This window comes from Chelonia mydas, chromosome 24 (genome assembly GCF_015237465.2).
Source record: "Chelonia mydas isolate rCheMyd1 chromosome 24, rCheMyd1.pri.v2, whole genome shotgun sequence".
NCBI classification, from domain to species: Eukaryota; Metazoa; Chordata; order Testudines; family Cheloniidae; genus Chelonia; species Chelonia mydas.
The window spans coordinates 3266532-3293968 of NC_051264.2; the positions used below are offsets into that span (position 1 = coordinate 3266532).

The 27437-nt window shown below is 49.3% G+C and overlaps 1 protein-coding gene across 6 annotated transcripts; it reads left to right on the top strand.

Annotated features, from left to right (window-relative positions):
* The first annotated feature begins 15 nt into the window (after positions 1-15).
* Positions 16-27133, top strand: NCSTN (nicastrin). 6 transcript variants are annotated; one of them, XM_037883548.2, is made up of 18 exons: positions 16-178; positions 2288-2326; positions 2599-2703; positions 5094-5217; positions 6123-6241; positions 7389-7534; positions 8765-8915; positions 9847-9956; positions 11496-11648; positions 13742-13846; positions 14103-14180; positions 15117-15286; positions 17359-17461; positions 17707-17802; positions 19019-19106; positions 19243-19397; positions 20257-20469; positions 23184-27133. In XM_037883548.2, exons 1-18 carry the CDS (start codon positions 79-81, stop codon positions 23304-23306), a joined length of 2178 nt encoding a protein of 725 aa, XP_037739476.1. In that variant the 5' UTR covers positions 16-78; the 3' UTR covers positions 23307-27133. The 6 variants fall into 6 exon arrangements, with proteins under 6 accessions (XP_037739476.1, XP_043391475.1, XP_037739479.1 ...); XM_037883549.2 differs by having other exon boundaries at positions 54-178; positions 9850-9956; XM_043535540.1 differs by lacking the exon at positions 2288-2326 and having other exon boundaries at positions 9850-9956.
* Positions 27134-27437: the final 304 nt, after the last annotated feature.

Sequence of the window (27437 nt, forward strand, 5' to 3'; positions counted from 1 at the left end):
AGGCGCTCCCCGCGCACGCGCAGAGGGCCCTGGCCCGGCCCGGTCCACCCCGAGCAGGAAGCGGAAGCCGCGGAGAAGATGGCGGCCGCGGCCGGCTGGAGAATGGGAGCCGCGGAGCGAGGCGGCCGGGGGGCGGAGACCCTGTTCCGTGGGCTCCTCTTCTGCGTGCTGGGCTGCGGTGAGACTCGCTCCCCCTGGGGGGCGGCGGGGCCCCTCCCCCGGGGGCTGGGGGGCGGCGCTGGGGCCCCTTCTCCTGGGGGGGTGGCTGGATGGTGGGGGTCCCTCCTCGGAGCTGGGGGCGGCGGGCCCCCTCCCCCTGGGATGGCAGGCGGGGCGGTGGGGCCCCTTCCCCGGGGGCTGTGGGGCGGCGCTGGGGCCCCTTCTCCGGGGGGGCGGCTGGACAGCGGGGTCCCTCCCTGGAAGCTGGCGGGGCCCCTTCTCATGGGGGGCGGCTGGATGGTGGGGCCCCTGCCCCGGGGGGGTGGCAGGCGGGGCGGTGGGGCCCCTGCCCCGGGGGGTGGCAGGCGGGGCGGTGGGGCCCCTGCCCCGGGGGGTGGCAGGCGGGGCGGTGGGGCCCCTGCCCCGGGGGGTGGCAGGCGGGGCGGTGGGGCCCCTGCCCCGGGGGGTGGCAGGCGGGGCGGTGGGGCCCCTGCCCCGGGGGGTGGCAGGCGGGGCGGTGGGGCCCCTGCCCCGGGGGGTGGCAGGCGGGGCGGTGGGGCCCCTTCTCCTGGGGGGCGGCTGGATGGTGGGGCCCCTGCCCCTGGGGGGTGGCAGGCGGGGCGGTGGGGCCCCTTTCCCGGGGGCGGTGGGGTCCCTCCCCCGGGGGCTGTGGGGGGGCGGCGGGGCCCCTCCCCCATGGGCTAGGTGGGGGGCGGCGGCAGGCGGGCAGAGGAGTGGAGGGTTGATACAGCCCTTGCAGGGGATGGTGGCGTCTCTGTCGAGGCGTGAGACGCTCAAGCCCGGAGTCGGGTCTGTCCAGGGCTGGCCTGATGGGGGGCCGGGGGGGGGGGGTGCAGATAGCGTCTGTAGAAGGACTGCGGCTGAACAAGTTTCTCTCTTGATGGGGGAAGGTAAAGTCAGCAGCAGGCTGGTGATGCTCCTGTCCTGGCGGGCTGGGAATGGGTTGCTGCACAGCTTAGTTGCGCTGGCATTTCTTCCCACTGGCTGAGAGCTCCCCGAGGCCTGGCGCTAAAAGGTGCGGGGTGGGCACCCTGTGTGCGGTGACGGGCATTACTGAGCTGTCTGCCGGCTTGCTGCTACGACGATGCTGAACCCGCACTAGTGTTTTGTGGCTGGCTTTTTGTTTGGGTAAAACAAACAGCGACTGTGGGAGCTTCTATCCCATATCCTCCTTCCTTCCACACGTTGCCTTCTGCCTCGCTGCATTCGCTTAGTGTGCACGTTAAAGTCGATCAATTTTATTTTGAGATGCTAGATTCCAGTGTTGTGGAAATAATCCTAATTTGCATATCGTTTAATTGGGGAGATGTTGGGGGTTTTTTAATAGCATTTCGTATTAAATTTCACTCTGAAATATGTCAGTAAATAGAAAATAACGAAATAGGGTATCTTATGCTTATGTGTGGCATTATTACCAAATCTCTAATGTTTGTGCAATTTGCAAAGACAATACACCATTTATGTATCCGCTAAAAGTCATGCTGATCATCAGTTCTGTCACTTACCCAGAATTAGGAATACCCAGATAAAAGATTGAGTAAATAGCAAAGCCACAGAGATGTGTTGAGATGCTTACTGGATAGAGTACTGGACTGGGATTCTATTCCCGGGTCTGCCCTTGCCTGCAGGTGGCCTGGAGCAGGTCACTTTGCCCCTCTCCCCTTAGTTTCCCCATTAGGAAAATGGGGATAATGATACTGACCTTTGGAAAGTGCTATGTAAGAGCTAAGGATTGTTGTTGCTATAATAAAAATCACAGTCCGTACTTAGCGCTTAGTATCTTCGAAAATATTATGCAAACATTGTTCATCACAGCCCCCCTGTCAGAAAAGTTACTATTACACATGTTTTTCAGACAGGGAGACCGAGGCACACAGAAGTGATGTGGCCTTGCATGAGGTCTCTTATTGAGTGTGTGTCAGAGCTGGGATTAGAACCCACACGTTCCTGATCCTATGTATGGACCACGAAGATCAATCTACCCTCATTTTAACTGTTGGGGCAGAGATGATTGTCAGACCACAGAACTGAGAATTGACTTCTTTATTCTGCTGCATTTCTAAATTGGTTCGTGTTGCATATAGCATCTTTCATTCAAACTTTACAGAGCTCCACCCACAGCTGAAAAGCAGCATCTTCACGTTAGGTATGTGATAGCTTTTTAAACAGCACGTATCAACACTATGCCTCGGTGGGAGTGATAGGAAATGAAGAATACTTCAGTTAAAACTGCAAGGGAATTTACAGGGAAGTGAATTATTCAGTTGGTATTTAGCAGAGAGTCTAGGAATTACTTTAGTCAGGTGCCTTTAATTTTCACCCAGAAGGCAACAAGACCTAGATGAAATTGAATTTGTTCCTGTTAGAGAACCCAGTGTGACCTCTTATTTATCCTGAATTTTGTTTCTTTTTCTTCAGGATTCTGTTGGGGCAATTCTATAGAGAGGAAAATCTATATCCCCTTAAACAAGACTGCCCCGTGTGTTCGTCTTTTGAATGCCACTCATCAAATAGGCTGTCAGTGTAAGTGTTGTGAACGCTTATTTTACTTTAAATTGAAGAGACAATCCCCTCTCTTTCACTAACTGAGAGAATACTCATCATTTTTGTGGCTTCTTCCTGAACTACTTTTAGTTTGTCAATGTCTTTCTGGTAATGTAGTGCCAAAAAATGAAAGCTGTATATTCCAGGTGTGATCGCACTAGAGCAGAGGTGGGCAAACTATGGCACGCAGGCCACATCTGGCCCGTGGGACCGTCCTGCCCAGCCCTTGAGTTCACGGCCAGGTAGGCTAGTCTGCGGCCCCTCCCCTGCTGTCCCCCAACCCCCGCAGCCTCACCTCGCCATGCTGCTAGCGCTCTGGCCCACCGCTCCTGCCAGGCAGCATGGCTGCGGGGCTGCAAGCTCCTGCCACTCTGAGCATCATGGTAAGGGGGCAGGGAGTGGGGGGATTGGATAAGGGGCAGGGCCTCTCGGGGGGCGGTTGGATGGGGTGGAGGTTATGGGGGGGCGATCCGGGGACGGGGTAGGGGGGCGTTGGATAGGTGTGGGAGTACCGGGGGTGGGGGGCTGTCAGGGGGTGTGGATAGGGGACAGGGACTAGGGGGTGTTGGATAGAGAGTGGGGTCCCGGGGGGCGTTTAGGGGCGAGGATACTCCAGGAGGGGGTGGTCAGGGGACAAGGAGCAGGGGGGGTTGGATGGGTTGGAGGTTCTGAGGGGGTGGGAAGTGGGAAGGGGCGGATAGGGGGCGGGGGCCAGGCTGTTTGGGGAGACACAGCCTTCTCTACCCGGCCCTCCATCCAGTTTTGCAGCGGCGATGTGGCCCTTGGGCCAAAAAGTTTGCCTACCCCTGCACTAGAGCCACATGAGATGCGCTATCACTTCACTGCTCCCTGGTATTCCCAACCCCACACACTTCAGAAATCCTGAGGTTGCCTTAAAATCATGAAATTAAGGCTTGCAATAAAATGGTGAGAGTGGGCAACACTGCCCAAAATTGCTTTGATCTTTCTTGGTGCCAAGTCCTATCGCATTCATATGTAATTAGCTTAATATCCTTCCAAAACCAAGGAGCCGTTTGCACTGACCTGTCCCTCTATAATGTAGGCCTCTCATTGTGAAATTTCTTTGACACAAAAACGACATTACAGAAAACAATACAGTTTCCTTGACTTTTGTACAGTTACTGATAAACCACAGCATGTTTAGTTACTTCGGTAAGGCGACATGCCTAACATGCGGCTGGCCAGTCACGTGTCTTTGGTTCCAGGGTGCGTGTAATCAGTTAAGCATCCTCCCTTTCACGTGCTTTCCTCTGTCTAGAGTTTTGTTTTAAAACTCTCCATGGGCTGTGGTTTTAGTTTGTTTTTAATTTTGTTGGTTTGTTGTACTACTGAGGTTTGCGGGTTGTTGGGATGACAGAGAAGGAGCACTGATCTAATAAAATTCCTTCGCTGCTATAGATGCCGTGCAGAAAGGGTTTCCTGTGAGTCAGCATTTTGTTAATTTGTAGTTGGGTCTCATTGTGTGTCCTCAGAGTGAACCGCGTTCCAACATGGACCCTGTCAGCAGCAGTTAAAGGCCAGAACTACTGCACGTGGCCTTCTACTCTAGTGTAGCAGGTGCTCCAACTTTCTCATATAACGATGTGAGCCACCTCTTAATACAGATTGTTTTACGGGCACCTCCCTTCCCAATCCCATAATACTCCTGTGACAACTACAGCAATTGCTGACCAGGAAATGTGATCACCTCTGTGTATCTTTAGCTGTCTCTGATGCAATAAGTGCTTTTGGAAAATGTTAAGCACGCTGTTTTCTTTTGCTTCTCATTTGATTCCTGCCCCGATCTGTCCTGCTCCGCTCTCCCCCTGCATATGGCTTCTCTGCTGCTGGACCCCTCCTGTCTCACTGCACATGCTTCCCTTCTCCCTGTGCTTCTCCAGATGTACTCTCAGCTGATATGTTCCCTTCTTTTCTTCTCTTCTGGACATTCCCCACTAGCTGGTGGCTGGCATCTCCTGTTTCCTCCTCATACTTCCATCTCTGTGCCTCATTTCCCCTGTATACAGTAAGGTTCATACTCAACATCCTCCCTCTTCCCCCAAGAAGCAGGTGATGTTTAATTCATTGATATACCTAAAGTACTTCAAAATCTTTAGATAAAATCTGCTTTAAAAAGGCAAATGATTATTATGATTATCTCTTAAACAACTCTTTCAGCCTGATTCATCTAAAAGACAGCTGTGTTTTTTAGTTGTTGGTCGTCTCTTAGCTGAACTGTACAAGTCAGTCGCTCCTTCCCTCTAATCCCATATGTTGGTCTTTCTTTCACTGGAGTGCCCAGAAAGTGTACAGCTGTGAGGGAAATGGATTTTGGTGAACCATGGAGCATTCTATCTTTCTCTCTGCAGCTTCCATGAATGGAGACACAGGAGTAATCCATGTGGTGGAGAAGGACCAGGACCTGAAATGGGTGCTTACTGATGGACCTCATCCCCCGTACATGGTACTGCTAGAGGGGGCGCTTTTCACCAGGTAAGGAGCTACGGTTAATCGCCTCTTCTTTGCCGAGGCAACGTGAGCCCAAATTGCAAACACAGGGGCCCTAAATTCAGTGGCCACATTTGCCATTTGGGCACTCGGGACAAGCTCCTGTGTGTGTTTGAGCAGCCAAATCTGGAATTCTGAATTCACTTGAGATGGGTGCTTGGGAATTGGTTCTGAAAGGCCTGGTTTTTTGGCAGTGCTGTACCTCTGAAGCACTTTGTAGGCTGCGGAACACCACTGAAAACCAGACCCTTGTGCCTACTTTTAGAAAAGTAAATTGGAAAACTAGACTGAGTGTTCTTCATGTATACTGGTACCTGTACCTGTCAGTGTCTCAACAGACGGCTTAGTAGTTGGAGCACGATTCCTGGGTTCTCTCCTGGCTCTGCTAGTGACTGTGTCTGTTTCCCCATCTATAAAATGCAAATAACTATTTCACAGGGGTGTGGTACAGCTTATGGAATGGTTTTTGGGTTGTAATACTTTTACTGCTGCTTGGCCTAAACCAGTGGTTCTCAAACTGTGAGTTGGGACCCCAAAGTGGGTCGTGACCCCTTTTTAATGGGGTCACCAGGGCTGTCACTAGACTTGCTGGAGTCCGGGGTTGAAGTCAAAACCCAGGCCCCACTGCCCAGGGCCAAAGCTGAAGCCTGAGGGCATCATCCCTGGGTAGCGAAGCTCAGGTTACAGGCCCCCCTCCTGGGGCTGAAGCCCTTGGGGTGGTGGGGCTCAGGTTTCGGTCCCCCCTCCTGGGGTTGTGTAGTAGTTTTTTTTCATCAGAAGGGGGTCTCAGTGCAATAAAGTTTGAGAACCCCTGGCCTAAATCTTTCCCTGTGGTAAGATTGCCAGGGAATCTGGGGGGCTGTTTCATCCATATTCTCTCTTTGTTCCAGGGAGCTGATGCTGCAGCTGAAGGGATCTTCACGAGTTTCTGGTCTGGCTGTGGCCATCTCCAAACCCAGCCCTGCACAAGGATTCTCCCCTGGCTTAAAATGCCCAAATGATGGGTTTGGTAAGGAAACATTAAGCCCTTAGTTTGGCTCAGGAGGGGGTGATCAGAGTAGGAAGTGTTTTGCAAAAGACTGACAACCTGGAGCTTTACGCTTGCTCTGGGATTGTGTGTGAATTATTGCTTTACAATTTAGGCTCATTAACATTCTGTAGGTGTAACCAGTTTGTGCTGGAATCTTGTCAGATTTCACAAGGGTTGGGTTGGGGTCAGTATGCAAATGGGAGACCTTCAAAGGAACACCTGAGGTGCTCTAAAAAGTGATGTTAGTGTTTCACTAAGGGTTTTCTTCCTTGTGTCATGCAGACTGACCTGGTCTCTCTGCAAGTTCCTCTTTCAGATGAGGGATGAAACTCATTCTGACCACCTATGGTCATTAAAAGGTCTTGTGGCTCTCTTTGTAGTACTGCACTTTTAATCCCAGTGTCCTGGCCAAATTCCAGCCCTCTTAATTCCATTCTACCTCCCTATGTTCCCCTTGCAGGCTCATTTGGGTATTCACTTCAATGGGTATTCACTGTCTGCCCTAACACACCGCTGTGTGCTGCTAACCCACTGCTGTGTTCCACCTCAGAGGTGGCTGCAGGTTGGTGGTGGGTGAAGTGATGCTATACTGTGTATAGATTGTACAGCACTTTGCGATGCCTTGCAATGAAAGGTGCTGTAGAAACACACAAGGTGAGTTTGATCTGTTGGCATTTGTCGTACCATCACCTTCATGCTGTTCACACAGCACGTAGGTGTTACAATGACTGGCGCTTTATAAATGCTTCGAGGTGCTTCCAGCACATGATGGAGCGCAGAAAATGGTGTGAGTGTCTCTCTTTCAAAGTACAATATTTCTCTGTATGCATCTCCCACTCTCTCAGCATGTGATAAATGCTCATTATGTGCTTCTGCCAACCTCTTGGCACGTGATGGCTTTGCATGTGCCTATCTCTCATTCTCTTCACGTGGCAGTGCTCTGTCTCTTCTGTTTTCCCCGCATGTGGCAACTGAATCCATCTCTCTCTTCGTTTTGCGGCTGGTTTCTTAGCCTGTGGTGGTAGTCTCTCTGTTCCTGCTGCAGTTTGCTCAGCAGGCCCTGCCTTTCCAACGCTTTGCGTTGTTCCCTCAATGATTTGACCCGCCTGTTTCTCCATGCCCGCAGGTGTCTATTCCAATAATTACGGCCCTCAGTATGCTCATTGCAACTGGACTATGTGGAATCCTCTCGGGAATGGGCTTGCTTATGAGGATTTCAATTTCCCCATCTTTCTACTTGAAGATGCCAACGAGACTCAAGTTATTAAGCAGGTACTATACCTTAACACAGGGGTGGGCAAACTTTTTGGCAGAAGGGCCACATCTGGGTATGAAAATTGTATGGCGGGCCCTGAATGCTCTCCAAATTGGGGGCTGGGGTGCAGGAGGGGGTGAGGGCTCTGAGGTGGGTCTGGGGATGAGGGGTTGGGGGTGCAGGAGGGTGCTCTGGACTGGGACCAAGGGGCTCAGAGGGCAGGAGGGGGATCAGGGCTAGGGGTGCAGACTCCAGGCAGTGATTACCTCAAGCAGCTCCTGGAAGCAACGGCATGTCCCCGCTCTGGCTCCTGTGCAGCCAGGCAGCTCTGTGCACTGCCCTGTCCGCAGGCGCGGCCCCTGCAGCTCCCAGTGGCTGGGCTGTAGGAGCAGTGTATGGGGCAGGGGCTGCGTAGGAGCCAGAGGGGGGACGTGCTACTGCTTCCGGGAGTCGCACAGAGCCACAGGAGCCACGGCACGTGCGGAGTGGGGCAAGCCCTGGACCCCGCTCCTTGGTGGGAGCTCAAGGGCCGGATTAATACGTCTGAAGGGCTGGATGTGGCCCCCGGGCCGTAGTTTGCCCACCCCTGCCTTAACACCTGCAGAGCGGAGTCTAGCTGTGCCACTTCGGTAGGGAAATAGTTTCTTCCACACTAACTTATGCTCATCTGAGCTGCCAACTTCCCAAATTAGTAAAATTTTGCAGGTGGGTTCGGGGAAACAGGCCGTTTGTATGTAAGGTTAAAATTTGGAACCAGTTAAGAGTCTTCATCTGATAGGGGAGTCTTGGTTTAAAATCTATTCTATGCTTGTGTACCCATCTGTAAAGGGGAGAGTAGGGATCTGATACTTACCCAATTGTGTAAAGTGCTTTGAGATCTTCAAGTAAAAGATGCTGTGTAAGGGGAAAGTATTACGTGGAAAGACTTATTTCTCTGATTTTATTATTTATATTGTGGTAGTGCACCCTACCTGAGACCAGGGCCCCATTGTGCTAGGCATTGTACATACAGTAAGTGGCAGTCCCTGCCCCAAGGAGCTTACAATCTAAATAGACAAGATAGACAAAGGGTGGGAGGGGAAGCAGGCACAGGTAGGGGAAGTGAAATGATTTGCCCAAGGTCTCACAGCTAGTCAGTTACAGAACGGGGACTAAAACCCAGGTCTCCTGAGTCCCAGTCCTGTGTCCTATCCGCTAGACCACTCTGCTGTATAAGAGTGAGGTATTTATTTATATTTCTGCCTCAGTGCTACCAAGACCATAACCTCCCGCAGAATGGCTCTGTCCCGGAGTACCCTTTGTGTGCGATGCAGCTTTTCGCCCACATGCATGCTGTGACCAACACGGTTACCTGCATGAGACGCAGCTCCCTCCAGACCGCCTTCAGTCTCAACCCAGGTGAGTGCACTCCTAGCAGGATGGGGTGGGGACTGGTGGTGGGAATTCGAGTGGGACATGGTGTGTGCATTAGAAAGAGGAAACTCAACCCATAGCTTTATACAATACAGCCCAGAACCACTCTGATCTTTAACGTCCGCGGAGTGGTCTGTGGTCACAACAGGTTCTGTAAGGAAGGCAGCATCCAAGCCAAAGTACTGCCTGCTGGGACCTGTAGTCACCACAGACCATGCCTCTGTGCTAAAGGGGACTGTTGCTGCAGTCTGAGTCTTTATTTAGAGGACATGTGGTCCTAGCAAATAGCCCGTTTGGCCCTTGGTTGAGGAAAGTGGTTCTGTTGAATTAAGGTCTCTCGAATTCCTTCTTGGCTATGGGTTTGGAGTGATGGCACTAGCCTCCATCCCAGTGCATAGCCCAAGAACCTGTCAGACTATTGAGACTTAAATATGCAAAACACAAGAACAATGTGCAGTTAATTTCCTTAATCAAATGCTTTTGTGACACCAGTTTCCTCCCTGTAATGTAAATCGTTTTCAGTTAAAGCAATGAGACACCCTGGGGTCCCGAAGTCCATAGTCTACAGCACAGGACATCCATGAGAAAGGGAGATAAGGGATGAGAAGGGACCTAATGCCTGCTAAGTATATTACTGGGATTGACTTGTTTGGGGATGGTGGGGTGAATAGACAAAATGGTAGAGGAGCAGTGAACACACAGGGTGACACTGGGGTCAAAATGAAATCCATGGGAATTTTGTCATTGGTTTCAGTGGGGTCAGGATTTCACCCCTGATCACTAGAAAGGGGCCTGGTAGTGTTGGATCAGTTGGTGAGCTATGAACCTCCCAAACTGGCCAAAGAATAGCTTCAGTTCCTTGTTCTTTCTGCTGTCAGAGTTCCTGCTCTTAAACCATATTGTTTCTGCTCCCTAGAAGAAGTCTGCGACGCTCTGTCTGATTATAATGTGTGGAGCACGCTGAAACCCATCAATACCTCCAGCAAAATAGACCCTATGGATGAAGTCATCATCGTTGCTACTCGAGTAAGTGGTGATGCCTAATTTTTCTGGGCTGGGGTGCAAGGGAAGGTTTTCTAGGGGAGTTGTGCCTTTATGGACTGCCCATCTTATATGCATCGAGTCTTCCTTCCTGTAATCCAGATCTACTGCCTTAAATCTTGCTGACTAGCTGTGGTTGGTATCATTCTGCAGGTAGGAGCCATTATTCAGGTGCCAGCGGTGTCTACTGGTTAATGTAGGGGCTGAGAACATTGGAACTCCTGGGTTTTATTTCTGGATCTGCCTCTGACTTGCTGCATGATTCTGGGCAAGCTACTCACTCTGTTTTCCTCTCATAAAATGATGATAAATGTACCTACCTCACACAGATATTGTGAAGGCTGAATTGTTTCCAAAATGCTTTGAGATGCAAGGGTCTAGTGTACTCCAGGCCTTCTTACTCATCGATTCATAGAGTCTAAGGCCAGAAGGAACCACCAGATCATCTACTCTGGCCTCCTGTGTAAGACAGGCCATTAAATTTCACCCATTTCTCCTGGCTTGAGGCCAATACCTTGCTTGGCTAAAGAATATCTTCCAAAAAGGCATCCAGTCTGGATTTGAAGATGAAGAACCCACCACTTCCCTTGGTAGTTTGTTCCAGTGGTTAATCACCCTTGCTGTTAAAAATCTGAGCCTTATTTCTAATTGTAATTTGTCTGGCTTTAGCATCCAGCTGTTGGTTCTTGTTCTGCCTTTTGCTGCTAGATTAAAGAGCCCTTTAGTACCCAGGATTTTCTCCCCATGAAGGCATTTATACACTCGAATCTAATCATCATCAAGTTATTCTGTAATGTCCAAAAAACCAATCAACTCTCTATTCTTTAAAGAATGGATATTGTTCTATGGATCTTCATAACTGAATGATGGGGGAGGCCAGATTAGTGAATACCTGGCACTCCTATGATGGTTTTCTTCCATTGATCTCAAAGCACTTTACTAAGATAGGATGAGTACGATTAGCCCATTTTGACAGGTGTTGTGGGGCGGGGGGCTGAGTCATATAGGTGATAGGTCCAGGGTTTTGCAGTGAGTCAGTGACAGAGCTGGGAATAGAACCTAGGTCTCCTTGTTCCCAGTCTGCTGCCTTATCCGCTGGACCGCCCTGCAGTTGGTGAATACCCTGTTTTTCCACCCCTGCAGATGAGAGAGTAGAACGCGCTGGGTCATCAGGTTTAATGGCCACAGTCTAGCCTATAGTGAACATCAGATGAACCATTAACAGCACATCACAGTTGGCATGTGCTGCTTACAAGAGATCCAGGCCTGGAATACGCGTATGTGCTGCGGGCTAGGAGTGAGATGCATTGGCACAGCTGCGCATGAGGCTCCAGGACTGGTAGAGCTATGGGAGCATGTTAAGATTCTCTGGCAGAGCAAGTTGCTTTTGTGCTTCAAGGGTGGATTCAGTTTGCGGGTGAAGGTTCTGGCTGTGTCTTATCGAGTTCTTCAGCCTACCAGTCACCCTGTATTAGTTTCTGTCTGTGTACATGAGTTCCTCATTCCTCCCACTTGTGCTCACAGATTGACAGCCACTCGTTCTTCTGGAATGTAGCCCCAGGGGCAGAGAGTGCTGTCGCCTCCTTCGTGACCCACTTGGCGGCTGCTGAAGCCCTCCATAAAGTGCCAGGTGTTCAGACGCTACCAAGGAACATCATGTTCACCTTCTTCCAAGGGGTAAGATCTTCATCCCCTCCTCGCTTGTCTTGGGCAAGCAGTCCGCTCCCCATCCACTCTGCCCTTTCAATAGCAGCTCCACAGATGCTGGTAGACCTCTATGCATCTGCACCTGCCTTGTGCCAAGCCAAGAGATCCCTCCTCCAACACCAAGCCCTATCCCGCAAAGGGGAGAGGTTCAGAGAATATGGAGTTCCTTCTGAGGGAATTGCGCAAAAGCTACTAATGAATGGGGCCTGCACTTTCTAGGGGCGTCCCCTCTAAACTGTTGCAATTAGTTGAGGGAGCAAAAGAGAGTCTCTCTCTTCATCCTGGTGCAAAATAGTTTCTTTGCAAACCTAGAGCCTGGGTGCCTTGGTTCTTCATATTCATATTCCCTTAAGCCGATGCAACCTCTCCCCGAGGCACTTGTAGCCTATCCTGACATGGTGATGGACCCAATGACTGAACGGGTCTCTTGTATCCCTAATTTCTCACCCGCACCTTCCAGGCTTCTTTAGACCTGTACCCTGCCATCAGGATAAGTTACAACTTTGCCAGGGTAAATCTTCAAATGAAACTAGGTGAGACCAGATTAAAAATATATGTGCTGTCTGCAGTGCAGTGCGAGCACGCAGCAGTGGCTCTGGCAGCTGTGTTAAGCCAGGGTTAACTCTTGGGGGCAGGAAGGAGAGTAATGGTTAGCAGCTGATGTTCCCCTCCAGGCATGTGCAGCGATGGATGGCCTCCTTTGGGTAGCTCTGTGAAGCTAGCGCCCACGGTCCCGTGGAGTGGCCATGTGACACCCCCAGCTTGGGAATCTATAGTCAGTTCTTCCCTAAGAGTTGTGCTTGGAGCGGTGGATTGGACAGTCTCTGTGTACCATGTAGAGGAGGTGGGGAGAGTTGTCAGGTTCCACTGTACAGGAGCTTTGGGAAAGGGTTGTCTAATGGCGGCCTGATTTCTGCCTGCTGTTCTGTGGGGAGATGGTAGGAATGCCCTTACCTATAGACACCCCCAGGATACCTTCTGCCTCTTAAAATGGGTGCTCCTCTCTGTCTTGCACACTCCCCTTATGAGATGGCAGGATCCCCTGATTTCCTGTTGCAGCCCCCTCCCCATCCCAGAGGGGTGGAAAGAAGTTGGAATGCCCTACCCTGATTTGTGCCCACGCTCTAGTATTCAGAGTCTCACGGGAGATGGTATGATCCAGTAGTTGGGGTTAATAACTAGTGTTAACATTGTGATTCAGAGGAGCAAAACAGTGGAAAATAAGGACATCTAACTCATTGGTTTGTCCCTAGCCATTGCAGGCCTGTCGGATCCATACGGGAGGTGGCATTTAGATACTACAATGATGTGCAGAGACTGTTGGGGCTTTGCGCCCGTGCATCTCCCATTAACTGTAATGGAGCATGAGGCACGTGGGGCCAGAGTTAGGGCTTCTCGACACATAGCGTTCTCCCTGGTTTTGGAATAAGAGCACCTGCGTGTGGAGTGAATCCAGGCTAGATCATCAGCAGTAACTCCATGGGTAGAGAAGCCTTTTCAAAGGCTTTTAGGCACCAAAAGGTGCAGAAAGGAGACTGGTGGGATTTGCATAAGTGGCTAAGCTGGTTAGGCACCCAGCTCCCATGGCTCTCTGTGGGCTCAAGGCACCTATCTGCATCTTGAGGTGCCTAAATACCCTTGTCAGTCTGGCCCATAGAGCCTGTTCACGCATGTTACAGAGAGGCGGAGTTTGTGCTGCTTTCTGCCGCTGCTGGATCAGTGTCCTTCAGTCCTCACATAGAAACAGAGATGCGGGGTGGAGATTTCCTTGGGTTTGGTGGAATTCATTAGCCGCTCTGGATGTTGTTATAGGCCCATTCCTGCCATCAGGGCCTGTATCCCTGACTCATAAGGAGACAACAAAGAGCCTTTTAATTTGGAGGAGGAGGGGTTGGAATGCCCCAGTCTTCACCAAATGGCAGAATTTTCAGAAACACACAAGGGGAGGAGTTAATTCCAGATTCTCTCTTCTTCTCCACGTCCTCCTCTCCAACGCTGGTTAGGATTGAGCTCATTAACCATCCAAATGCCTATGGTTCATGCATGAACTTGTTCCGTCACAGGAGACCTTTGATTACATTGGCAGCTCGCGAATGGTATATGACATGGAAAATGACAAGTTTCCCGTCCGGCTGGACAACATTCATTCCTTCCTGGAGCTGAGTCAGGTGCGAGACAAGTTTTCTGCCTGTCTCTTGGTGACAGTTCAGTTGGGCTTTTCCCAGCCAGCCCTTGCCCTTGTTCCTCCCCTTTGGTCTCTTTGTGACTACCCATGTGGTGGTCGCTCTAGCTCCCATAGTCTGTCTTGTCTCTCTGGGGGAGTTTTTGGTGATTTCCCTCTGCACCAAGCTCTAAATAAGGCAAGCACTGTAAAATCCAGATGGGTCAGCAGTGTGTGTTGACAAGCGGCTTGTTCTCTTGCAGGTGGCTTTACGGAACTCCTCTGTTCTTTGGGTGCACACAGACCCTGTCTCTCAGAGGAATGAATCTATTCAAACACAGGTAATGAAACTCTCCTTTCTGCACAGTGGACAATCTGAGTCCCTGTGCTTGCTCTGTGTTTCCAGCTGCACGGAGATGCCTACACAAGCAATGGAAAGGAAAAGCCGCTTACACACTGCAGGGGAAAAATCCCCAGAGCACAGCTCCATCAGAACAGAGAGGCTTCTCTGCAGTTCCATCTCTCCACTGACACCGGGCCCCATTGCTGGGCAAAGGGCCAGATCCTCGCCCCACTTTTGTTTGAAGAGGGCATGGCAGTGGCATAGGCATGTCTGACTCCTTACATTGATTTTGCTGACCCCCCGATGACCTGTTGGTAGCGTCAGAGGTGGTGGGTGGGAGGTGGGAGGTCTCTTAGTTTTGAGTCGCTCTCCATAGCCTCTTTAATGTCCTAGATATTTAACAGCAGCTTTCATCCCAGAGGAGCCCACTGGGCCTTTTTAACTTCTCTGACCCCTGATATGCAACCATCTCTGGGATGGAATGAAATGAGCAGCACAGCATAGCTCATGGCATAGTGAAACATTCTATATTCAGCTGATACCATGAGGAAATTTAAGGAAACAGAATGAAATTTCACAATGTGGTAAAATCATAGGGCCACTGCCTTGACTAGCAGAAAGTGCCGTGAGATCTTGAACGATCACGAGAGGTCAGGACCTTGCTCCATCTTTCTACTTAGACTGCACCTCATGTACTGCTGTGCTCCCCAGTATCATTGACTCAGCAAGAAGAATCCTCTGCTGAATTACTGCTGCTTCTGCAGCACTTGGGTTCGTGACGGTCTCCCCTCCAAGTACTACCCTGCCCTGACCCTGCTTAGGATGAGATCTGACATGATCCCAGCCCAAAGCGGTTCAGCTCCAGGCCATTCGCGTTAGCTGTGACCAAACACTGAGCATAGAGCATTCCTAACTCCTCTCTCACCCTTTTCAGGTGAAAACCGTGGTGGAAGCTCTGATCAACAGCGGCATGAGTGCCAATGTGACTCTACAGGAGGTCAGGCAGTCTCAGCCTCTCCCGCCTTCTTCCTTCCAGCGCTTTCTGAAGGCCAGGGGCATCCCTGGGGTGGTCCTGGCTGATCATCGCACTTCCTTCCAGAACAGGTATGGGGAGCAGTGCTATCTCCGTTGTGTCTGTGGGGGGGGTGTGGAGAGCAGGTGGTTTCACATGGGATGTGACTGTCTTCCTGTCTGGTGTTTAAACTCTAATAGCAAAATAAAATCTCAGTGTTGCTTAACACCCTGCAGACTGAAGGCTGCTAGCCACGGAAGCTTCCCCCACATCACACCACCCATGTGCCAAAACCTGGACCAGGTACGAGGGGGAAGTTCAGGCTCCTTTGCTCTTTAGCCTCTGTGCTGAAACTGATAAGAAGGGGGTCGTTGTGATGAGGACACCTGTTTGCTAGGAACTGGACTCAGTGTCTTCCTCTCCCTTCCTCACAACTCATGTCAAAGTGGCCCCAAACAGCTGAGACTTCGGATCCCAAGACCGTGCTGAATTTGACATGGTGAGCTAGAGGAGGGGCAGTTTGAGACACAGATTAGGGCAGAAATTCTCCAGGGTCTAGAAACCCAGAGAATTGTAGACGACGTGGTTTGACTTTCAGAACCCTTGAGCACCAGGTCTCATGATGGTAGCCAAAGTGACTTACCCAGAATGGCAGAGCCAGGATTCCCAGCCCCAGTCCAGTGGCTGCAGCCTGGCATGCTGCTTTGTAATGTAAGGATTCCCGGGATGCATTGCATTTTCTAATAGAAACCCAAACACCTGACTCCCTCTGCAGTCCATGGTAAAGAAACTCAGGTGTGTCCACTCTGACCGCAGCCAGCATCTGCCCCCATGAGGCTGGAGCCTCCTGTTTCCAACCGTGTGTGGGGTTGGGGGCACTATCAAAGCTTAGCAAACACGCATGCAAAACCATTTCCAGGGAGGTGCCCAGCTCGGAAGGCTACATAGACTCCATTTCCAGTGGTAGCCAGCAGAGGGCAGCTCAGCCTCCCAGAACATCCCACCTTGGGGGTGCGCTGCCTACCATACAAGCAGTGGGTGGATGGAGGACAGAGGGGAGAGGGGGGAGCAACCATGTGCCATGTAATTGAACAGGCGCAACATAATTATCCTGACAAGCGAAAAAAATCCAGTTTTGTACAGAAAACGTTCCCCGCAGCTGGCTGGGAGCCAGAGGTGAGCAAATGGCAGCTGAGCGTGTCTGAGCCTCATCTGCTCTTCCAGAAGCTGCTGTTCTTTTTAATATATCTTTCTATTTGTGGTGGCAGGGGCCCCAGGCAGTGGAAGAGGCTCTTCCATTTACCCCACCTGACCCCCTCGTGGCATGTTCCATGAGCATCCCCTCCTGGGGGGCATTGGAGAGTGGAGGGATGGGAGTGGGGAGGGAATTGCTTGTGACTCGTACCCAGCCCGTCATTCCAGGTTGCCTCTCTCCCCTCATGCCTACCCCTTTCTCTGATCGGTCACGCCGTCTCTGCAGACAGCCAGGGGAAGCAGCCGCCTTACAAACTCCGGAGCAGCACAGCTCTGGGAGCGCTGGAGAATTTTGGAGAGAAGGGTAGTGCATCTCGTCCTTCCAACTCTTCTTCACTCTTGGGAAATTGCTTTCAGTGTTCCCATCCAACCTGGAAGCACAGACCATTGTGCTGGGCTTTTCGCCCAGTCCTCGATTCAGCTGTGCACTGCTGCTGCAGATGTCTTGATGCTAGACTGTCACAAACTTAACTTGGAATCTCTCGGACCTTTCAGTGCAGGGAAGTCAATAGGTCCGGTTGGAGAAAGGAACTAGGAATCAGCACTTCTGGGTTCTGTTCCCACTTTCACCGCTAACTTGTGGCCTCATGTATAGTTTCCCTGCTCTGTGCCTCAGTTTCTCCATCCACGTAACGGATGGGGTAACGCCTACCCAACTGAGGTTTAATCACTGCTCGTCAGTTGCGTTGAGATCCTCAGATGGGAGAAGTGGTGCAAGGCCCAAAGATAATTATAAAGCCTCATTAAATGGTTTAAGGAGTGCGTGGGAGGCCAGCGCTCTGGCAAAGCTGCGACTCCACTCCCTGGGGACCCCTCCCAATGTCTGCTTCAGGCATGGACCGAATTGAATTCCATGCCCTGTGATTTCTTTCCGCTCCCTTCCCCAATCCTGTTTCCCTTCCTCTTTCAGATATTACCAGAGCATGTATGACACAGCAGAGAACATCCTGATGAAATATCCTGAGGGGCTTAGCCCTGAGGAGACCCTGGACTATGTCACTGACACAGCTAAGGTTTCTGCAAAACACTATCTCTGTCCATTGCTCGCAGGGGGGTGGAGACTTGGGGGTGGCTGGGATCTGGGTGATGGGTTCTCTGCCCATTGCTGGGGTGCTTTCTACTGGGCTGGTGGCATTAGGCACTTAGATATGAATGTGCTATAAATGCTTTGATGGATGTGTGGGGACTGGCTGGCTCTCCTTCCCTGTTTTACTGGGCCTGCCTGTCTTGATTAACACAGAGCCCTCTTTCCTTGCAGTCCCTGGCAGAAGTAGCCACAGTGGTCGCCCGTGCTCTCTACCAGCTTGCAGGGGGAACCGGCAACACCTCTGCTATTCAGGCAGATCCAAGAACGGTACGAGCAGATGGGAGCCAGTCCCTGGCATCCATGCTGATCTCTCACGTATTTCCCTTCTGTCTCTGTTTATGTGTGTTTACACGGCATGCTGGCCTGTCTGTCTCCCTGTGTGCCTGCCTCCCTCTCCCTTTCTCCACCATAGCTGAATGACTAGCACTTTACCCTTCTCTAGTGCCTCCCATCAGATTCCGGTGTCTTACACAAGCCCCCAGCAAAACAGAACAATATTTATCCTTGTTATGCAGAGTTGGGGGTGGAACGGGGGGAACTGATGCACAGATGGGTCATGCAAGCAGTTGGTGGCAAAGCTGGGGATGAAACCCAGAACTCTCAACTCCCAGCCCTTCACTTTAGGTGCTAGATCATCCGCCCTCCCAGAACTGCAAATGGATCCCGGGTATCCTGGTCCCCAGCCTTGTGCTTCTGCCATGAGATCACATTCCCCCAACTGAGAATGGAACGCAGAAGTCCTGGCTCCCAGCCCTGTGCTTTTAGCCGCTAGAGCATAGAAATGAAGGACTGGAAGGGACCTTGACAGGTCATCTTGTCCAGTCCCCTGTTCTGAGGCAGAACTAAGTATTATCTAGGCCAGTGCTACTCAGAGTGGTGCTCCGGTCCGCGAGCCATCGGCTGCCGGTCTGCGCACACATTGGGGGAAAAAATTGCCGGTCCCCCACATCAGATAGCTCGAGAAGCACTGCTCTAGACCATCCCTGACAAGTGTTTGTCTAACCTGTTCTTAAAATACCACCCAGTGACAGAGATTCCACAACCTCCCTAGGTAATTTTGTTCCAATGCTGAACTACCCTGACAGTTAAGAAGTTTTCCTAATGTCGAAGCTGAATCTACCTTGCTGCAATTTAAGCTCATTGCTTCTTGTCCTGTCCTCAGTGGTTAAGGAGAACAATTTGTTGCTCTCCTTTTTATAACAACCTTTTATGTACTTGAACACTGTTATGTCCCCCCTCAGTCTTCTCTTCTCCCAACTAAACAAACCCAGTGTTTTCAGCCTTTCCTCATAGGTGATGTTTTCTAGCCCTTTTATCATTTTTGTTGTTTTCCTCTGGACTTTCTCTAATTTGTCCACATCTTTTCCAAATTGTGGTGCCCAGAATGGGACACAGTACTCCAGCTGAAGTCTTATGCTGGTGTACTTCCTGATTTGTCTTGTAAAGTTGAATGTGGATGAACCCATTTCCATCTCACTTTCAGGTCTCCAGAATGCTCTATGGGTTTCTGATTAAAACTAACAACTCCTGGTTCCAGTCCATCATTAAACAGGACCTGAAAGGACTCTTGGGTAAGCATGGTCTGGGGAAGAATTCAGAGCCAGCTTAAACCTTGATATGTCACCTGGGAACTTTCTAAAGTTCTGTGGTAACCTCTTTGGCATCTGGCTTTCTCCCTGCCAATCCTGTTTTCTCTGACTCTCCCAGGTGATGAACCTCCCCAGCACTACATTGCAGTTACCACACTGGTGAACACCACCCAGCTAGTGCAGTATGTTCTGGCCAATCTCACGGGCACGGTTGTCAATTTCACCAAGGAGGAGTGCCTGAACCCTGAAAAAACACCCAACCCCGAGAAGGAAGTAAGTTGCCATCTGAGTAGAATGAGGGTGGGGGATAGGAAGAGAAACGCTGGGCTAGTGAACTCCACTGACGTCCCTGCAATGAATTGGTCTCACTTTCACCTCTCTGAAGAAAGTTGGATGGAAAAATTTCCTTCTGTCCTGAACAAGACATGGGAGAGATGAGGAAAGTCCTCCTCCATCATAGAGACATCCCAGCTGCATCCTAGTGCCCGAGGCAGGAGAAGCTTCAGAGGGAGTGCTCCTTTAAAGTGAGTACAGCTGGGATGGCAGCATGGGTCACAGATGCATCAGTCTGAGGGCGCTTTGAATGTCCAATATACTGCCTGTGAATTATGCCATGGAATTGAGTCTGATGTCAACACAGGCATTGGCAGTGCAAGCATTCACCACCAGTGGGCCTCTACCCAGTCCTGGTGTCAGGGTCTTTCGTTCTTTGGTCAGTCAGTCTCTGGCTTCTACAGAGACTCATAAAACTGAGACCTTGGCCACTCCCGGGCATCAAAGATCTCATGATGCCTTCGACAAGAGATGGGGCGTTAGCCCTGAGGTCCTGGATAAACTCTAGCTTGTGAATTACGTTCTGCCAGCATAAATTCCCCTGCAGTTTCAGCTGGACACAGGACTGTCACTCCCAGTCCTCAGCTGTTGTACACTGTTGTGTGTAGTTAAACAGAATCCACACTCCACCTCAGAGAGAGCCACTTTTCAGCAGTGGGTGAAGCGAATCTCATACAGTCAGTACAATCAGTAAAGCCTATTATGATCCCAGAGAGCAAGTGAGGTTCCAGGAAAAAGGGTCCTCATGGTTTTTTGCTAGTGCCCTGTTGGGTCTCACTCCCCGGCGTTCTCTTTGCAGATGTACGTTTATACGTGGGTGCAGGGTTCCAGGGACGCAAACTCAACGTCGCGAGTTCCCTTCTGTGTCCAGTCAACTGTCCGTCTAACCAAGGCCGCCTCTCCTGCCTTCGAGCTGAAGCAGTGGGGATCCACAGAATACTCCACATGGACAGAGAGCCGCTGGAAGGATATCCGCGCCCGCATATTTCTCGTAGCCAGCAAGGAGCTAGAGGTGAGTTGGTGTCTCTCCAAACACTTGAAGATGATGTTGAGTATAGATTTTAATGTCTCCTGGCAAGCTTTGAAACACGTGCTGTGACCAGGTTTTATGACACCTTGTGCTATCCTCCTATCAGATCTCAACAGCTAAGCAGGGTTGGGCTTGGTCAACTCTTAGGAGACCCTCTAAAGAAATGCAGGGTGTCGCAGAAAGTGGCATCAGTGATGCAATAGATGCTTTTCCCCAAAGTCATTTCTGAACCAACAGCCTAATATGGTGAGAGGGGTTCTGACCATTTTTGGTGAGTAAAGAACTTGGGACACTTTGCAAGACTGAAGGCTTTAACTGTAGTCTTCTGGTGAAATTCCAACAAGGATAATTCCATTCAGTTCCCCAAAGTAGTTTAACTAGAGGCCATGTTAGTCTTCAGTTTCTCCCCTAAACTGCTGCATAATGATGCTTCACGCTCTTAAACTGCTCTGAGCTCCCTCCCAACTTAAAATGAAGGTGCATCCTGTATATTGTGTGTTGGATTATGCATGTAAAATGCTTTGGGATGCTCTGGGCTAACAGGGCCCTGTATAAATTTAAGAATATTCTGTACATTAACCATTTGTCTTGCCAAAACATGTATAATCAGAGCTCTGATTGCTCAGTGATTTTGCCTGTGTGGAATTGTGCTGCATGAGCTCTTCTTCCTTTTAAAAACAAAAATTCTAGCCCTTATGGTGAAGGAAAGCCTTCCAGACATGACGCAAGTGTGAATGAAGTGCCGTCTCTTGAATCTGTAGATAGCCCGGGGGGGGGGGGGGGCTGAAACATCCTAGTGGGATGTTAACTTTGAATCCTGATAGTTACAATCTAAATGTCACCATTAACTCCACCTTAATTAAATGTAATCATATAATTAAAGGCTGTATCATGCGTGTGCAAAAAGAAGGAAAAGCCAGAATTCAACCTGTCTTTCGAGTGCTTGATTTTGCAACCTAATGTGTTTGGTGTATTTCTGAAATGGAATTTATTTTGATTTTGCCCAGTACGAAAGCCAGCCATGGCTCAGGTGCCTTTATAAGAAAATCCAGGGATCAAATACAAATCAATACATTATCCGATGTTTCATTTAAAAGCAGAGAATCAGTCAACAAAATTCTTTCAGTAACCTTCCAGTGGCTACATTGATGTTTAGCTACCAGCCAAATAAGGGTTAATTTTGAGATGGCTTTTGAACTGTGGGCCTACTTTGGAGCTCTCTGGTAGGCTGTTAGTGATGTCATATCCCTGTCTCTAAACCCTGTGAATGTACAGACCTGACTCTCATCGTCATGTGTGTTACAGCAATAAGTCACCCAGGGGCTGGGCATGCATGTCGGGGCAGTTGCTGGGCTTCTTGGGTTGTTACTCAGTGGGTGGTTACTCAGTCTGTGTTCGCAAAAAGAAAAGGAGTACTTGTGGCACCTTAGAGACTAACCAATTTATTTGAGCATAAGCTTTCGTGAGCTACAGCTTCACTTCATACAGCTCACGAAAGCTTATGCTCAAATAAATTGGTTAGTCTCTAAGGTGCCACAAGTACTCCTTTTCTTTTTGCGAATACAGACTAACGTGGCTGTCACTCTGAAAACTGTCAGTCTGTGTTGTGCCTCTTAACTCCACCCCAGGCAAGTGTAACTCCCTGCCTGCCATGTCTCAACCCTTAAATATCCAGCACAAGAAATGCAAAGCTAGCGAGGGAGCTAGCTAGCGACATAGGAGCTAACGAGCTGGGTTCTCAGTTACACGAAGGGTCCTTTATGACCCTGTGACAGTATAAAGGTGCCTTGGTTTAAATGAGAACCAGGCGCAGTGACTCTGGCTTTGCCACTGGTAGGTGTTTGTATAAGAAGAGCAGCCCATTATAGGACCTTAGGAATGGATAATAAGCTCTGCAAGGGCAAAGGATTGATGCCCAGTTATATGTATTTATCCGTTGAAATAAAGAACTAATAAACTGACCAGTTAATTTCTCTGCTTTCTTAAAAAGGCATCAAATAAGAAAGGAGATAAGTGTATAAATAACGAATAGTAAAGATAAGGTGGACAGGGAGCTTCTGCTTTTCCTGTCTGATGGTACAAGAATAAGGGGACATTCAATGAAATGAAAATACACCAGATTCAGAATCAATAAAAGGAATTTTTTTCCCCACACAACACTTAGCCTGTGTAACTCTCTGCCACTGGATGTAGTTGAGGCCAAGGTTCCAAGCGGGATTGGACGCGTCTGAGGATAAAATAGTGAATCAAATACACATTTTGGAAGAGCTATTAAACCTCATGCTCGGAGCTTAAACCAATCTCTAACAATTAGGAATTAGAAGAAAAGCTAATGTGGGGAGCAGTTTATCCCACGTCTACCTAATGCAAGGTCTGTTCTCCCTTTCTCTGAAGCATAATGCTGTCCACTGTCAGAGTCAGGGTGCAAAAGGCTGGGTGGAACATGGGTCTGGTCCAGTCTGGCAACTCCTTTGTTCTTCTGGTTTTAGATTCTAAACTCCTGGGGCAGAGACGCACTCTTTAGCACCTAGAACAGTGGGGTCTGGATGCTTGATTTGAGGCCCCGAGGAGTCACCACAATACGATACTGAGTCTCTGCTGAGATGCTTCGGCATCCAGGAGCCTTTACAAAGTGAGTCCGTCATTCTGTATTTGTAACCACACCATTACATGTTTCCTTTCTTGTCCCCACCTAGATAATCACACTGGTCGTGGGCATCGCCATTCTGATCCTCTCTCTCCTCGCAACCTACTTCATCAACGCCAAAGCGCACGTGCTTTTCAGTAGCCCTGGGGATGCTGGGGCCGTGGCTTATTGAGTGCTTCCCGTGGGTTCAGAAACCCCAGCACTTGGATTACAACTGTTCTGACTAAAACTGGTTGGCTGACACTGGAATGTCTCTGCCTTGATAGGGACACAGGTGGATCGCTCCATGATTTCCAAGGGTGAGCCCAAGAAACTGAGCCCAGAAGCAGAAGAAACTCCCCCAAAAAACTGTGTTGACCAAGTCCTAAAGAGATCATGTTGCTTTAAAGTTTCCAAGGGCCTTGAATCTTTGACCTCCCTTTTGGGCAACTCTGAAGAGGGTCAGTACTGGATGCTACCAGCATCCAACTACCATGGACGTGTTTCCAGAATGCGGGTGGGTGTGGAGCGCATGAAGGGAAGGCCTCTCTGGGACATACATGGATGGCAGATTTCTTTGCTCTCTCGGAGCCCTGGTTGTATCTCTTTTATCTGGATTAGCTGAAGAATTGTCTGACAGCTGCTGTGAATCTATGTAAATTACAGTGCGGACAAGGGAAGGTGTGTCGAACAAATAATTAGAAGTCAGATCTCCCTTTTTAATAGTGCAATATTTGGGAGGCGGTAGGGTTGTACATATATAAATAGCTTGGCTTAATTAAAAAAAAATCACTACTTACAAACTAATCCTTTGCTCCCACTGCCTTTCTCCACTGCTGCTTCTTATAGGACCAAGGAACTCTGGGGAATGTAGTCCATTGGATGTTGCCATGTCTGTTGCTCGTGGGAGAAATGGAACTTGTCGGATATTTACTTTCCTCACAACAAAGCTTTTCTCTCCTTTTATAATAGGACGAAGGACGAGAGAGCTATGTCCGGAGATTGGGCTGGGAGTTGTTACCCTTGTCTCTTTAGAATGTCAGGCTTTCGGGGGCTGGGATTGTCTGCTACTCTGTTTATATGGCACCTAGCACAATGGGTCCCCAGTCTTGATTAGCCCCTAGGCACTATCACAAAATAAACATAACGAGCACTGACCTCAACAGCTTGCAGGATTGAGCATTTGATAGCAACTAAGGCTGATTGGGGTAGGAGAACCAGCCATTCCAATGGCCCTAGATTAACTTTTTGTATCAAAAATCCCTCCCATCCTTCAACATCCTTGATTTAAGAACAAGACAATGATGTTGATATCCCAAACGAACAGCTCAGATTTGTGGAAAGGAACAAATGAAAGAAAATGGAGCTAGTCAGCTCCAACCCAAACATCATCTTCACCCTTCTTAAGGAAAGGAGTACTTGTGGCACCTTAGAGACTAACCAATTTATTTGAGCATAAGCTTTCGTGAACTACAGCTCACTTCATCGGATGCATACTGTGGAAAGTATAGAAGATCTTTTTATACACACAAAGCATGAAAAAAAATGGGTGTTTACCACCACAAAAGGTTTTCTCTCCCCCCACCCCACTCTCCTGCTGGTAATAGCTTATCTAAAGTGATCACTATTACCAGCAGGAGAGTGGGGTGGGGGGAGAGAAAACCTTTTGTAGTGGTAAACACCCATTTTTTTTTTATGCTTTGTGTGTATAAAAAGATCTTCTATACTTTCCACAGTATGCATCCGATAAAATGAGCTGTAGCTCACAAAAGCCTATGCTCGAATAAATTGGTTAGTCTCTAAGGTGCCACAAGTACTCCTTTTCTTTTTGCGAATACAGACTAACACGGCTGTTACTCTGAAACCCTTCTTAAGGGTTAGTTATTCCATCTGTTCTCCAGTGGAGTCTTGAAGTGATGCGTGCTGTGGATTTCCACTGCTTCCCTTAGGGAAACTGTTCCACTCACTAATATGTTTTGCTGTCAGGACATCGTTCCTGAGACTCCAAGACGGACTGTTCCTTTGCTCCCTTTCTTCTTGTTCCTAGTAATGCTGGAGAAAAGCTTCGCGTCTCGGCTTAGGCTGAAAAACTACCCTTGCATTGTAACCGATTTTGACACCCTTCACCTACCAAACTTCTAACCCACCCCAACTCTGTCAAAACTAAACCAATCTGCCTGGAATTGCCCTCGATAGAATGTGTCTGCAAATCAAGCTGTTTAGGTAATGGGGAACTCAAAGATATGAGCTCACAAAGAGTTCCCTAAAGGAGGGAGTTGGGTTGTTTAGGACTTGCTCTCCTCTATAAAATGCTGTAAGATTTATGGATGAATTGTTCTACTTAAGGCCAGAATGGAATTATTGTTCTATTTAATCAAAAATCATGTTGCCGCTATCAGGGCTTCAGACATATTTTTAAGTTTTTCTTCTTCTTCTACATGCAGATTTAATGCTCATGCTGTTTTCAGAAGGTTGCTTCACTGATTTTTTTCTCCCTCCCCCACTCAGTATTTATTCCTCTATGAAGAGAGAAATAAACCTTCTCCCCGTTCTCCTCTCCAAGCTTTTTGTTCTGAAGCCGATCGCTGGCGAGGCTAACAAACAGCTGCCTCTGTTGTCTGTGCCTACGCCACTCCATAGATGGCCAATAGGTCTCCCTGTGGACAGTGCAATAAGCAACCCTCCTATCACGGGCTGACAAAGGGAAAGGAGAAGCAAGGGGCCAGGCTGGAAAGCAGAGCAGCAAAGACAAATTTTCCACGCTGCTGCCAATGCTGGAAAACACCAAAAGTCACTTGACTGACAGCCCAAAATTTGTTCTGGGTTTGGGATGTTTTAGTCTCTCAGAAATCCTGGTTGCCAGCAGCCTCGCCTAATCAAAAGGGTGAAAGCAAGGAAATAGCCCTCTGAATGTTTCCCTGTCCTTCTGTAGTCAGCGAGGGACTCAGTTCACCCCGGGCCTCTCTTTTTTTAAGAGAAACAGGATTGAGAAGTCAGGACTTCTGGGAGGGGAGTGAGATCTAATGGGTGACAGGACATGAGGCAGCAGCCTCTGGTTTCTGTTCCCTGAGTGAATCACTTCCCCTGGGCCTCAGTTTCATGATCTGCAAGCCGGGAGAGGATATTGTCCTGGTGCATAGGAGCATCGTGAGACTTGATTCATTTCCATTTATAAACTGCTTTGAGATCCTGGCAGGGACTGTACTAAAGAAGGCAAAGTATTTGTGATTAAAACGTAGCTAGCACTGGTGAAAGGTGCTAGCTTGCTAGCTGTGACCAATGCAATCCTATATCTACCCAGGATCGACACGGGGCAAACCCTCGTCACTCACAGTCATGGTGTGGAAGGGGGGTGAAATTGTTTCCACGGCTTATCCAGTCCTTTGGCCTCACCTCTGACCTGAAAACCCAGGGCTCCATGCTAGTTGTGGGTTTTGGGATACAAAGACTCATCTTACTGGGAGCAGATTGGCTACCCAATGGCTGTCAGCTGTTACGCGCTCAGTGCGGCTTCATGGCCGTGACCTAGCACGGGAACAGCTCATTCTCCTGTTCCCAAGCCGTTCCTTCCCTGCATTCATTTAGATTTCAAATGTCTCCAGAGGAGGCCGAGTCCTCACTTTGAAACTACCCAGCTCAGTCCCGTTTCGTTCCCCTGGCTGATCTGCTAGCTGCTTTTATAAATCACAGTAGCTGCTCTGTTGTCAGGGCTGCATCTTGGTCGGGGCTCTGGCTTCTGTTGCCAGCTTCTACTGCCCATCCTGCTTTAGTTGTAGCAGTCCTCAGCTGCAGGGATGGAAAAGTTTATAACTCCCCTGATACACTTTCTCTATCATTCTGGCGATTATACACATTAATTAGAGCATTCCTAATGCTAATAAGCAGTGGTGAATAAATGCCTTCCTGGTACCTGACTGCCATGCTTATTCTGTACATGGATGTAGAAAATAATTTGAGTTTTTTGCCATTGACTTTGATTCCCTCTTAGCCTTTGCAATAAATATAAAAGCATTGAAGTTAGAGGTGATTCATTTGTGGTGAGAGGTAAAAATCTTCCAGTGCCTCATGCTGGAGAAAATAATGTAGAAATCCAGAAGAAAAACTAGTCAGCACTTCTGTTTCTCATGCACTTCTATAGAGTCTTTCATTTAGGGATGTCCCAGAGCCTGGATGATACTACCACCTACTTCTTAGCAGCAGTAGACTTCAAAGCTCTTTACAAAGGAGATAAGCATCAGGGGTGCAAAGGATGGTTTAGTGGATTGGGATGCTGGAGACCCAGTTTCAGTTGGCGGCTCTGCTCCTGACTTTGTGTCTGACTCTG